The sequence below is a fragment of the Quercus suber genome, unplaced genomic scaffold (genome assembly GCF_002906115.3).
Source record: "Quercus suber isolate HL8 unplaced genomic scaffold, Cork oak 2.0 scaffold_107, whole genome shotgun sequence".
Lineage (NCBI taxonomy): Eukaryota > Viridiplantae > Streptophyta > Magnoliopsida > Fagales > Fagaceae > Quercus > Quercus suber.
Genome location: NW_027069572.1, coordinates 966,027 through 978,566, shown reverse-complemented (window position 1 = coordinate 978,566; position 12,540 = coordinate 966,027). Strand labels below are relative to the sequence as shown.

General features: G+C 35.3%; 2 protein-coding genes across 2 annotated transcripts; one reads left to right on the top strand and one right to left on the bottom strand.

Annotated features, from left to right (window-relative positions):
* The first annotated feature begins 525 nt into the window (after positions 1 to 525).
* LOC136068287 (uncharacterized) lies at positions 526 to 2,370 on the top strand. The gene is made up of 2 exons (XM_065775223.1): positions 526 to 1,089; positions 2,266 to 2,370. Exons 1-2 carry the CDS (start codon positions 526 to 528, stop codon positions 2,368 to 2,370), a joined length of 669 nt encoding a protein of 222 aa, XP_065631295.1.
* Positions 2,371 to 9,704: 7,334 nt separating this feature from the next.
* Positions 9,705 to 11,320, bottom strand: LOC111997071 (peroxidase N1). Its single transcript, XM_065775210.1, is given in 3 exon segments — positions 9,705 to 10,357; positions 10,574 to 10,692; positions 10,694 to 11,320. Coding segments are annotated over 3 exon segments (927 nt in total). The 5' UTR covers positions 11,095 to 11,320; the 3' UTR covers positions 9,705 to 9,950.
* Positions 11,321 to 12,540: the final 1,220 nt, after the last annotated feature.

The window sequence follows — 12,540 nt, the reverse complement described above, 5'->3', positions numbered from 1 at the left end:
TTACAACTATTATTATTATTATTATTAAGAAGGGAAAACCACTTTAATGAAAAATATAAGAGCAACATGACGTATTAGCAACAAAAATCATGGCCTTGAAAATTTAATAGAACTTTTAAAACGCGTTATTTAATTACAAAGTTTTAATACAAAGGATATGCTTCTAGTCCAGATTGATTCCCCTTAAAAAAATTCTTCATTTAAATCTCTCCCATGTTGGTTCAACAAACATTCCACCCATCACACATTCACAATGTCTTCTTCAATTTCTTCCAACTTGAGAAGCACCATTCAACAAAATCTCACCCCTTTATCTCTTAGAACTCTATGCAAGTCTCAAGCTATTTTAGTCCTAGTCTTGTTTTGTTTTTGTTCTGCACTTACTTGTTTAACCCTCCTAATTACCAACCTTCAGACCACTTATCAACCATTAATCAAAAATGGCCAACCTCAAGCCCCATTATTAGTACTAATAATTCTACTAAAACCAATATTAGTCACATTCTTTTTGGCATATGTGGTTCAATGAAAGCATGGAAGCACAGAAAATCATACATTGAAGCATGGTGGAGACCAAATGTGACAAGGGGATATCTTTTCCTAGATAGACCTCCTACTGAAGAGTTCCAACCTTGGCTTTCAACTTCACCTCCTTTTCGCGTCAGCGAAGATCTCACAAAATTGAAAGTGTTTCCAAAAATATTGTGGCCGATTCAAGTCAGAATTTTACGTACAATCATGGAAGCACCTAGACAAGGAGACAAAGATGTGAGGTGGTATGTAAAGGGTGATGATGATACTGTAGTTATGGTAGATAATTTAGTTGAGGTACTGGCAAAGTATGACCATACTAAACCCTACTATATTGGGTCCAATTCAGAGGGTGTCAAGTCAAAATTTGATTTCTCATTTGATATGGCATTTGGTGGAGGAGGGTTTGCTTCGAGTTACCCTCTGGCAGAGGCATTGGCAACAAAGTCAGACGATTGTATAGAGAGATATTCATACATTAATAGCGAGGATTTTTGGTTACACTCATGTTTAGCTGATTTAGGAGTTGCTCTAACTCACGACAAAGGGTTTCACCAGGTAATTGCAACTTCTTTTGTGTCCATTTGGTGGTATTGTTGTAGGAAGTATAAAAATAAACTCAGATTCCATTGAATGTAGGAGCCCCCTATTTATATATACATATAACAGAAGCAGCGGAATAGAGCATTTGCATCAGTGCTAATATAATAGAAAAAAGACCACAATTTAGCCAAGCAAGCCCAAAATTTATTCTTTTCTTTTCATATTCCAGGAATGAAGTAAAAGAGTGAATGATGGTTGTTGTGTGTGAATAAAGAAAAAAAAATTAAGAAAAAATTATATTTTAATGAATGTTGTAAATATTAATAGATAATGTGATGTTTTGGAAAAATGGGAATATAAAATAAAAAATGTAAGTTCTTATGCTAAAATAGACAAATATTTGCACGGGTTGATGCTAATGATGCAAGGAAATAAACAAACTAATCAATTAACTAGGCACGTGTAGATCACATGCTTTATAAGTATTCCAATGCATAGGCCTAGTTGATAAAACTACTGTAGCTTTAACACTGTTCTCCTTTCTTTAGTCTTTAACTTGCAATTCACTTGAGACTTGCTGTTCTTCTCAGTAGCAGCTTGCTTGGTCTCTCTTTCTCTTAACATTCTGAGTTTCTGACAGCTTAAACCATAGAGCTTTTCGTTGTAGTCTTGTAGAGCTTTTGCGATAAAATGCCTTAACTAAAATGCTTTAACTAAAAAAAGTTTTAGATTGTAGCAAATTACGGTGAATGGTATTTTTGAAGTTTTTGATTTATAATGTATGAATAATAAATTACTGATTTATATATATATATATATATGTGGGGGGAGAAAAACCCAACCCAACTTATTGGGCCCAAGGCCCTGAGTGAGGAACACTCTTCGTCCGAGGAGGTGTGACCTTCAGTCAGAGGCCCACGTCAAGGGGGAATGCCTTGAGGTGAGCACGTGTGCCATCCGAGGAGGTAATCATATGCCCGAGTAGTCCAACATCCTCGGATCCGAAGAGTTTTGACCCAACACGAGCATGGGAGGTTCAAATGATCTGTTTGACAAGTGTCAAGAGGGAGAGGAACCTCGGACACACATAAAGGCAACGGGAACAGAGAAATATCAAGAAGGCATACTTCAACCATGACTTGTAAACAAACTTGCCCCAGATCAACTTACTTTTTTCTTCTCTCCGTATAGCACGAAGAACGTAGTGGGAAGGCTCTGGACCCAAGCAATGACGAGCCAAATTCCGAGGGTCAACCAACTCGTCAAAATCTTCGATGGTGCTTGCATATTCAATAACCACCTGAACACATCCTTTGAATTTACTCTCGAGCTCAAGATACTTCTTAATTGCAAAACAAGTGGAAACATACTAAGAGATAAAAAATGATGACCAGAATAAATAAACAGAAGATTTTCTTGCAAGAGATAAATGCACCAATTTGGGGGGTCTCCCATCTATGCAGCAGCCTAGGAATCTCCCCCTAAAAATCGTTAGAAAGGGTCTCCCATCTATCACCCGAGACGAAAAAATACTTAGATTTCAAATAACGAAAGGACGAAGGAAGATCGATGATAAGCCAAGATCTTCTATCCTAGGGCACAAGCTCATAATACCCGAACTCCTTTAATTCCTTTAGACAATACAGGTGAACAAACTCGTCTAACCTGATCATGTCCTGAAACTCAAAAAGTCTAAACCATGAGAAAAACATCTCAAAAGTACCTATAGATTTTTCCTTTTTGACAATACAATCCAAATAAATTATATCAAGTACCAATATCAAGAGTTATTATAATAATTCCATTAAATATATTCCCAAAGTAAGTCAGAGCTCTATGCAATAATTACAAGGACCATTAGCCACAAAAGAATAGAGGTTTGAATAAATAATTACATATCATTAGTTTGTACCATCAGTGGGAATAAAGTCACAACCACTATAATGTACAAAAAAAATGAGTCAAGTCTATTCTAAGATGTACATCATCTAATATCTTCATTACAAACATTCAACCTCCATTAATAGTTAGTCTAATTATTGTTAGTCACCAAAAAGTTGTCTCAAAAGATTGTTGCCTACTTTGAAAATTTTATAAAATAATAGGATAAGACAGAGCCCAGTAAGTAGCATAATTAATGGAGGTGGGGGACATGCAAGTTTCATTTTCAATAATAATAATATGATATGACAAGAATGATTGAATAATGAAACACAAAATTTCTCAAAGTAAATACCTTGAAACTATATACTAGAGTCTGTGAGTATCAACAATATAATTTCCAAAGCCATGATATCTAACATAAGGTAAATTATCACAAATATACCACACTACCACATAGATCGGTCAGAGGATCCACCCATTCAAAACTGGTATGATATTGTCCTTTCTGGTATGCAGACTGTAAAGTTGTAATTCACAACTATGTTTTATGTTGACTTTATTCCATGAAAAAAAGTGTTGTATTTGCTTTAATTTTATTCCTTGTATTTTGTGGGATTTTATTATATTAAGTTAGTGAAGAATCGAGCATGAATTAAAGAACAAGTGGATTTTGCGAGAAGCTCATGAGAAGCTAACCCATGAAAAGCCGCATGAGAATCACATGTTGGAAGCTGAAAAGTAGTGTCAGGCAGTCAGTTTCGCGAGTGTCTCGCGAGTAAAGCCTTCCCATAAGATACCTGCGAAACTCTCTGCCTAGAGGATTTTTTAAGTGTGACTTTCTTACCCTTCACCCATACTATATATAACTTATTACCCATAAAAGTATAAGGAGGCTATTCAGAAAGAAAAATCCTAGATAGGTTTTCTACAACACACACACACCCATCTTTTAGAGAGAATGCTACTCATCCTTAGTAAGAAATCATTCTAGCATCTTCTCCTTCCCTTTCCCATTGTCATACCTTGAGAGAAGATTTGTACACAAACACAAATCACACATTTTCAGATTGTAAAGAGTATTTTGGAGCTTGGTAAGTTTTGGGGATTTGCCAAAAGAAGCTGGTGAGGCATGGCGAATGTAATCAGGCGTATTGCGGGATCCGGAAAGCTAGAGAGGACAAGATTTTGTTAAATCAGTTGGTAGCAGGAGCTTGGAAGGCTCAAGTACATTGGGTAGACTACGCTTGAAGGGTCTTTTTTTATTCTTGTACTCCAACTTTATTTTTTAGTGGATCAATTTACCGCTTGGAGGGTGGCGGAAAGGTTTTTCACCGAGTTTTTCGGTTTCCTCTTCAATAACACATCACAGTATTATCTTGTATTTGCATTCTTCTTCCCTACTCTTTTAACTTTCATTTTATTGTTGATATTTAATGAATATGGCTTAGAGTAGTTATATTATTAGTTTGCTTTCATTTGCTCTATTCCGCACTTAGTTTAAGTTAAAATAAAATCAACTGAGCCTTTTTTTTAATTAATTTGGGGATCTAAACAGCTCTTGTGTTTTCACACAAATTTGAGCTTTCACAAACTCTTGGCCCTATGGATAGCAGCCTCACCCATGTCCTCAAGATTTTTCTCTCCCCCTATGGGCAACAAAGAGAGCATGTCAAATAAGACCTCTCTTGCATGTGGTCTCTTGGACCCATGGACAGTAGTCTCACTCACATACAATCAAGGAACCTCTTCCCCCCCATGCACAGCAGGGAAGAACGCGTCATCCAAAGTGAAAGGGCACTGACCTAGATTTGATTCCGTTGTCACAAAGAATATGAAAATCAAATTGGGTAATCACTGGGAAATCACACATGGCATAAGGTTAAAACAACATAAAGCTCACAGGTATACATACTTTCAAATACATAGTTTATATCCAGGTAGTTTCATTCTTGTAAAGAGATTTTCTATCAATTTCCCACATAACAAGACAAGATAAGCTTCTTTAAATTTTCTAATATACCATAAAATCCATGATTTCCTTATCAAAGATTAAATAAAAGATGCTCATTTTTCCATATATATATAGTAGGGTCACACCAGAACACTTTTTAAGAAAACATAGTTTTATAAATAATTTTCCAAAATGTGTTGACCCAAAAAGAAAAACATTATTTATGCAACATGGTTATTTTCCAAAATCCCATTAAAAGGCTACTTACGTCGCAACCGCAAAAGCCTAATTCTCCAAGCTCCAAGGAGATTAGCTAGAACCTAAACAATATCAAGTAAACGTATCACAATAAGATAAGTTGAAATTGTATTTAGCTACAATTTAGGAATTGCCAAATAAACACTTATTTAAGCAAGCCTAGTATTTAACCTTATCAATAATAATATATTCCACTTCCAAAGTTTCTCAACAAATTGATTACAAGGCATAAACTCCAATTTATAACTCAAAACTCCTAAATTTTCCACCATAAATAAACTTTAGGTAGTCATCATTAGCACAAATCATATACCCCTCATCAAATAATTCCACCAATACAAAACCTATACACAGAAACACATAAATATCACTTCCAATGCTCATAAATCACATGGGTATCATTATTAAATCTTAGTAAAAAAATAACCTCAAACCAAAGTTTAAAACCCTAAAGATTGGAAATTTTTAGGTTCTTATGGACTTTCCGGTGATCTTGCTGGAAAAATGATGGTGGAAATGGTGGGTGTGGTATGGAAGTACCGATGGAGAGGATGAGAGTGATAGAGAGGAGTGTGTTTAAGTGAAAAGAAAAGAAAAAAAACAAATAAGAGATATGGCCGAACATGAGAGGGTGAGATAGATTGAAATGTGTGGTAGGTGGGGCATGTGTGGCCTAAAAAATTTGATCTCTACCTTTTTTTTTTTTTTTTGACTGACTAGGATGTTACATGTCCCCATTAGCCATGATTGTCCAAATCACCATGCAACTTATGACGATCCTCCACAATTTCGGCATAAGTTGCCTAGGAGCAATGTTCAAATAATGGAGAAGTTCCATTATGAAGGGATGGACGGGAACCTCAGACCACATAGGAAGGCCGCCTCATAGAAACACACCTCACCATGGGTGAAGGCACAGGATTTCTCACTCAACCTAGGAAGATGAATCCTAGTCTCCTCGGGAAATTGGAACCTATACCTAAATTTGCTATGGTTTTCCTCATTCAGGGAACACTCCTCCTTGAGAGCATGAAATGATCAAAGAGGTTGTGAAATAGAGGATTGGGAAGATGTAGGTACAGAGGCAATGGTGTCCGTCTCAGCCCTAGTAGTGTCAGCACTAGACGACAAACCCGTTTCTAGATCTCTCAACCTAATCTTAGAGCCCATTCTCTCTTCCCTCAATGTTTCTTGTATGGTCCTAAACCAATCTAAAAATTGGCGCAACAAAGGGTACAAATCACCCAAAACTAAACCTAGGCTATTACCCCCTGCGGCGAAGTCCCCAACTCGTGGACAATGATTACTAGAAGAGCCAAAGGATGCTCCTAAGCAAGCAAAGAAGAATCAAACAGAAGGAGAAAGGTGCCTAATTTCAGAATAGTCAACCATTAAGCAAAAAGGAGGAAGTAAATGTTCTCAAAAAGGAAAAAAGGAAGCAAAAAAGGCGTACATGAGAAGTAGGGAAATTGAAACTCAAAGGAGAAGACACAGAGTAGAAAGAAGAAAGGTAAAGTGAAGAGTGTAGAAGGTGAAGGTGTTTAAAAAGTCACCTTGTGAAACGGAAAATCGTGGGAAACCAAAGGGTCTCCTCGAAAAAAGTGCCCTCACCAGCCAACCAGAATATGACGCGTGGCCACGATGTGCGCCACACTGCCACTATGTAGTAAATGCAATAAGGGTGGTATCCCAAGCGCCATAANAAATAAAAGATGCTCATTTTTCCATATCAACAATTCATGCATTTCCCCAGATGCAATACCAAATATGATGCACTTTCATATGTAATCATATATAGTAGGGTCACACCAGAACACTTTTTAAGAAAACATAGTTTTATAAATAATTTTCCAAAATGTGTTTGACCCAAAAAGAAAAACATTATTTATGCAACATGGTTATTTTCCAAAATCCCATTAAAAGGCTACTTACGTCGCAACCGCAAAAGCCTAATTCTCCAAGCTCCAAGGAGATTAGCTAGAACCTAAACAATATCAAGTAAACGTATCACAATAAGCATAGAGCTTGAAATTGTATTTAGCTACACCACCAAAAAAAAAAAAAAGGGAGGGAGAAGATGACTCTTCATATTCCTAAGATCTTCCTTAGGTGGCTCGATGATCATGGAATAGGGGGGCAACTGATAAGTCCATTAAATTTCCTTCGTCCAGGCCGAGTCCACGTTGGTCGAAGGGAAAAGCCATTTAACCCGCAATAAATAGAATGATGTTACACATCAACAATAAGTAACATGGATGTTGAGGAGACACCGAATCTTCTTATTCAAACCATTTAAAGGCATTATAAGAATGAAATTGGTACTGCCATTGAATGCCCCTAACAACTAGAAAAGAAAGCCATATATATAGGTAACACAAAACCCCAAGGGAGGTACATTTTTTTTCTGTCTTTATTCTAATACTCACTACATAGATAGAGCCATTGGCAATTCTTTTCCTAGTCATCTGACTTTATTATCAGAGGCCTAGTGGTTGGCACCACACTAGTGACCTTTCCAATTTGAATCTTTCTCTCCTGCAGGCATTTGGGCGATCCTAAGTCACCATCTAGACGATCACCTTAACTGACGATTTTGGCATCATCAAAAACCATTCTACCTAATGAGAAAGGATGAAAAACACAGTTGTGGGAGAGAATACTCTAGCTCTATATACTGATTATAGTTATACTAACAAGAAAATAGTGAACCATGCTTTCATGGAGGTCAAACTCTTCCCTTTATAGTTGTAGTTGTACTTCTCTTGAAACACCCTTTCATTTACTTTGTGATTGTGTGTGGTCCTAACTGGTGAGTTTGGCACCAGATCCAACCCCCCTAACAATTCGGACTTTTTTTCCCAAACAAAATTTTTTAAGAAGTATTATGTCCATAACACTTTAACAAATCCAAAATGGTAAGTTGTTTCTAGTTCTAATTTGAACCCATTATTAAAGCTGTTTATGACTTTTTTTTCTCTCATTAGTAAGAGCTAATAACAACCTGTTACTTGGAAATTGTTGTGAAAGTTTTGGGAATAGTCATGGACAGCATTTTTCATATTTTTTAAAATTTGTGAAATGGATTCCTTGCTCCCACCCCTCTTGAAATCTTTTTAAAATTTAATAGTAGGTAGTTCCAATTTCCAAATGCAGCCAAGGTTCTTCTAGGGTTGGTGATTTAACTAGAGATCATTTTTGGAAACTGGATTGTAAGTTTTTCCCGTAATATAGATGTTACAATTAGTTTAACAGCAGAATAATAGGCTATTCGCGACGGTTTAACACTTGCTTGGGAAATCAGCTACCATAATCTTATTCTTGAAACTGACTTGATACAGGTATTTAACTTGCTTAGTAATACTTCTTTATTGCATCCATCTTCTAATGCTCTAATTTCTGATTGTAGGAGCACCCTCGCTAGACCTTAGCAAGTGACCATTCCGCATATATAATGAAAAGAAAAAAATGTTCTGATGTTTTGAGAAACTCTAATAGCTAGTCTTTTTGTGTTAATTTATAGGACTTTCCCTCCATCTTTATATTTTGTGTACTTCTGAGAAGTCCAAAGATTAACTACTTCTAGACTTGTGTAATATAAATCTCCCTGAGTACTTGTGTTCTATGTTTACTCTGTACTTATTAATCTTAATTTTTTAGTATAAAGCTCTCCTCAGAAGCGAAAAAACAAAGATATTGTGATTATCTTTTTATTGTGGATCGGCATTGACATGAATAAAATGTAGAATATTATCTTATTATCCAAACTAGGATCAAAACTATGCTCTTGAAACTGGCAAACCTCCAGGAGATCGAGAAGCAAATCTTGATCGTAAAAAAGCTGGCTAAAGAACTTATATTAGAATAAAAAAAACTCTAGAAGTAAAAAGAACAATGATAGAGATACAATAAACTAATGTGTTATATCACAAAAAATGAATGCGAGAAATTATTTTTTACGTGATTATTTGGTTGAAGTGGTATCAATTAGTCAAGAGCATTTTAGTTTAATTGAAATTTCTTGGTGTTTCCAATGAATACATTTAGGGTTTAAATTAAATCTCCCACCCCAACTGTTGATGTATAAAAAAAAAGATTAATAGATTAATGACGTGGCAGTATCTTGACTATCAATTTAAAAAGAAATGTGAAGATTTAAAAAACTTTACTTTGTAAAGTTTCCTAATAACTTTAAAAGATTTAAATCCTATGTTTATATGTGAAAATTAAAGGCAAGTGTTATAAATAAATTATTTTAAAAAAAAAGTGAGAGTTCTCAAAAATTAGAGTAATATGCGTGAATTCTAATTAACTCAATTGGTAAAATTTCTAATGGTTTTTACCAAAAAAAAAAAAAATCTCTAATGATTGAATAAGAGATCTGAAATTCAATCCTGTTTTACACCAAAAATCTATTAGTGTCTTGATTGGTCTAATAATAAAGAGCTACTATCAAGAGTAGACGCTATATATATTAAAAAAAAAAAAAAAAAAAAAAAAAAGAGTGATATGCGAAAGTTGTTCTGCGTTTGATCATAAGCTATTATCAGCTAGCGCATGTAGTAAAATCAATATTACTTTTCATTATTAAACTGAAAATCTTTCTCAAGGACCCTTGATCTATTGGCTTACTCCAATAAATAAAGAATTTTCATTACATATGGTTTTTCATCTCCTGAGCTTACACCAAAATGGAAATAAAATTCAATAACAAATTGAATACATTTTTTTTTTTTTGGGGAATAATTGTAATCATCCTTCGTGGCTTAGCTTGGAGCCCTTTTGATCAGTTGATCTTAGAACACACTTTGCGAATTTCACCTTGAGTACCAGACTTGAGGCCAATGTTGCTCATCTTCACCATGGACTTTCCGAACTGCACATTGAAGGCATTTGACCCAAGCAAGCTTTGAACAAAACTTCTGGTGGAGGCGTCAGTCCATAACTTTTGATCAGACTCAAGTACTCCTCGGCCATTCCTCAAGTTGGAGAAGAAAGATGAGTCAAATCTGTTTTGGCTACCGGTGTCTAGTCCAACACGCCTTGTGGCATCACCATTTTGTGGGCAGAGTGCTCGTAATTGAGGAAGGAAAATGGGGTTGATTGTAGGATCGGCACCATTTCCAGTAGTGGTGAAGTTATATAATCTGTACTGAAAGAACTGGCAAGCTGAAGTTCCAATAGTATGGCCACCTAGTCAATTGTTAATTGAAATGAATAGAAGTTAGATGAAATGTAATAAACTAGGACACGTACTTTTTGGGTAAATCTATAGTTATAATAATAAAAGACGAGGATTTGAATTGTAGTTCACTGAACTATAAAGTTCTTGACTGTAAAACACATACTTGAACATGGAGCTAGGGATATAAAATATGAATTATTAAATGATAATGTGTTGATGCTTACCGACAAGAGTAACAAGATCTTGAGCGTTTAAACCTTTCGCTGAAAACTTCTTCTTCTGAGCATCAATGGATTCTGTAAAGCCAGGCAAATCGGTAGTATAAAAGCATGAGATCAAGTACCAGAACGACAGAATCACGAGCAGCAAGAGCAAGAATATCAGCACAAGAAACAACACCAGGGCATGCAACTTCAAGCTTGGTCTTGGCATCATCAATAACTTCATATCCTCTCAAACCAAGGTTAGGTCCAGCTGTTTTCTCAGTGTTAGGCCCTTCAATGAGGACAGAAGCATCGCAACCCTGCACGAAACAGTCATGAAAGTGCATCCTTAACAATCCAGGAGCCACAGTGGGATTAGATTGGAAATGAGCTTGAACCGTTGAGCGAACAATGGATTCAGCTCGAGGGCATGATTTGGAGTAGAACCCAACACGAGTGGCTTGGCAATGCACGTAAGAAACACTCAAAGAGATCAAGAGAAACACCAAAAGGGACGTTTGGATCAAACGTGCACTCTCCATTAATGCAATAACAGGATAAGGATCAGGAAGATAGAGATGGAGTGTGTTAAGCTAAATTGGAAGTTTGTATTTTCAAATTTGTAGTAGCTCTAAGCTTTGCTTGTGGTATTGTGAGAATGAAGGAGGACAATTAATATATTTATAGGATCATTTGAGGTCAAAATTCGGAGAGAGAGTAAGCAAAGTCTGCTGATCATAGCAAAGTTAGAGAATAAATAGATGGCCTGCAAATTTAATAGTAGTAGCTGAGTTCACCTCTGTTTTATAATGATTCTTATGGATTGTATGGGACTATTCCGCGTGAGAAATAGTACTCGTGAAAGAATGGTCAAAATCCAACCAAATAAAATTCATATAAAATTACAAAAAATATAATAAAGAACTGTTTATAGCATTAATTTATATTTTTTTTTTCTTCACCGCCTATACAATTTGCAAAAAAAGAAAAAAAAAAAAAATGGATTGTCAAACGTCAACGAATGACATAATTATTAAAAATTAAAAAGAAAAAGACAAGAAGGATTAGGATAAACAATGTTGATTGCCTATTTCAAAGTCGCAGCCCCCCATTGAGCGGTGCTGCTGGCACGCGCAATACCAACGAGCCCCTTCTGTAAGTACACCCCTATCCTACAAAAATAACTATTTTTTGGCTCATTATTTAATCTTATATAATCAATGTTGATTGCCTGTTTCAAAGTTTGCCCAAATTAATAATGTTGACGTCCCTATTGCATGATGTTTATGTATGGCTCTCAAAAATATAAGTGTTGTTTATGAAAATATTTTTGTCGAACTATTTTAGGTTTCATTTGTTCAAATTTGTAACATGGCGGCTTTCATGCAATTCAAGAGCTACGCTAATTTCAAATACTTTAGTAAAATATAATTATAATGGCTTGAATTAAATATCTCTCTTTTATTTTTCTGTTTATTTTACTTCTTTTTTTTTTTTTTCCTTTTTTTCTTTTTACTTTTTAAGAAATGCCATGCGATGAGAAGCTTTCCTGGTTACATTTGTTTTAGCGTAAAATGTTTTTGTAAAAAATATTTTCCAGCATTTGACAAGTTATAAATATTATTTTAAAAAATTCCTTTTATATGGAAAAGTAAATGGCTAAAATATCTTAGGAACCTCCCAAAAACCCAAAATACATCTCAAACCACCAAAATGATGTCAAGGCTATTTTGATAATTTTGGAGGTATTTGGAACCTTTTGTGGAGGTATTTGGAGCCTTTTGTTCATTTTGGAGGTTCCTAGGGTATTTTAGTCATTCTGGTGATTTAAGAGCATTTTGGTTGTTTTAGAATTTTTATTTTTTATTATATATATATATATAGTCAAAGAGATCAAGAGAAACACCAAAAGGGACGTTTGGATCAAACGTGCACTCTCCATTAATGCAATAACAGGATAAGGATCAGGAAGATAGAGATGGAGTGTG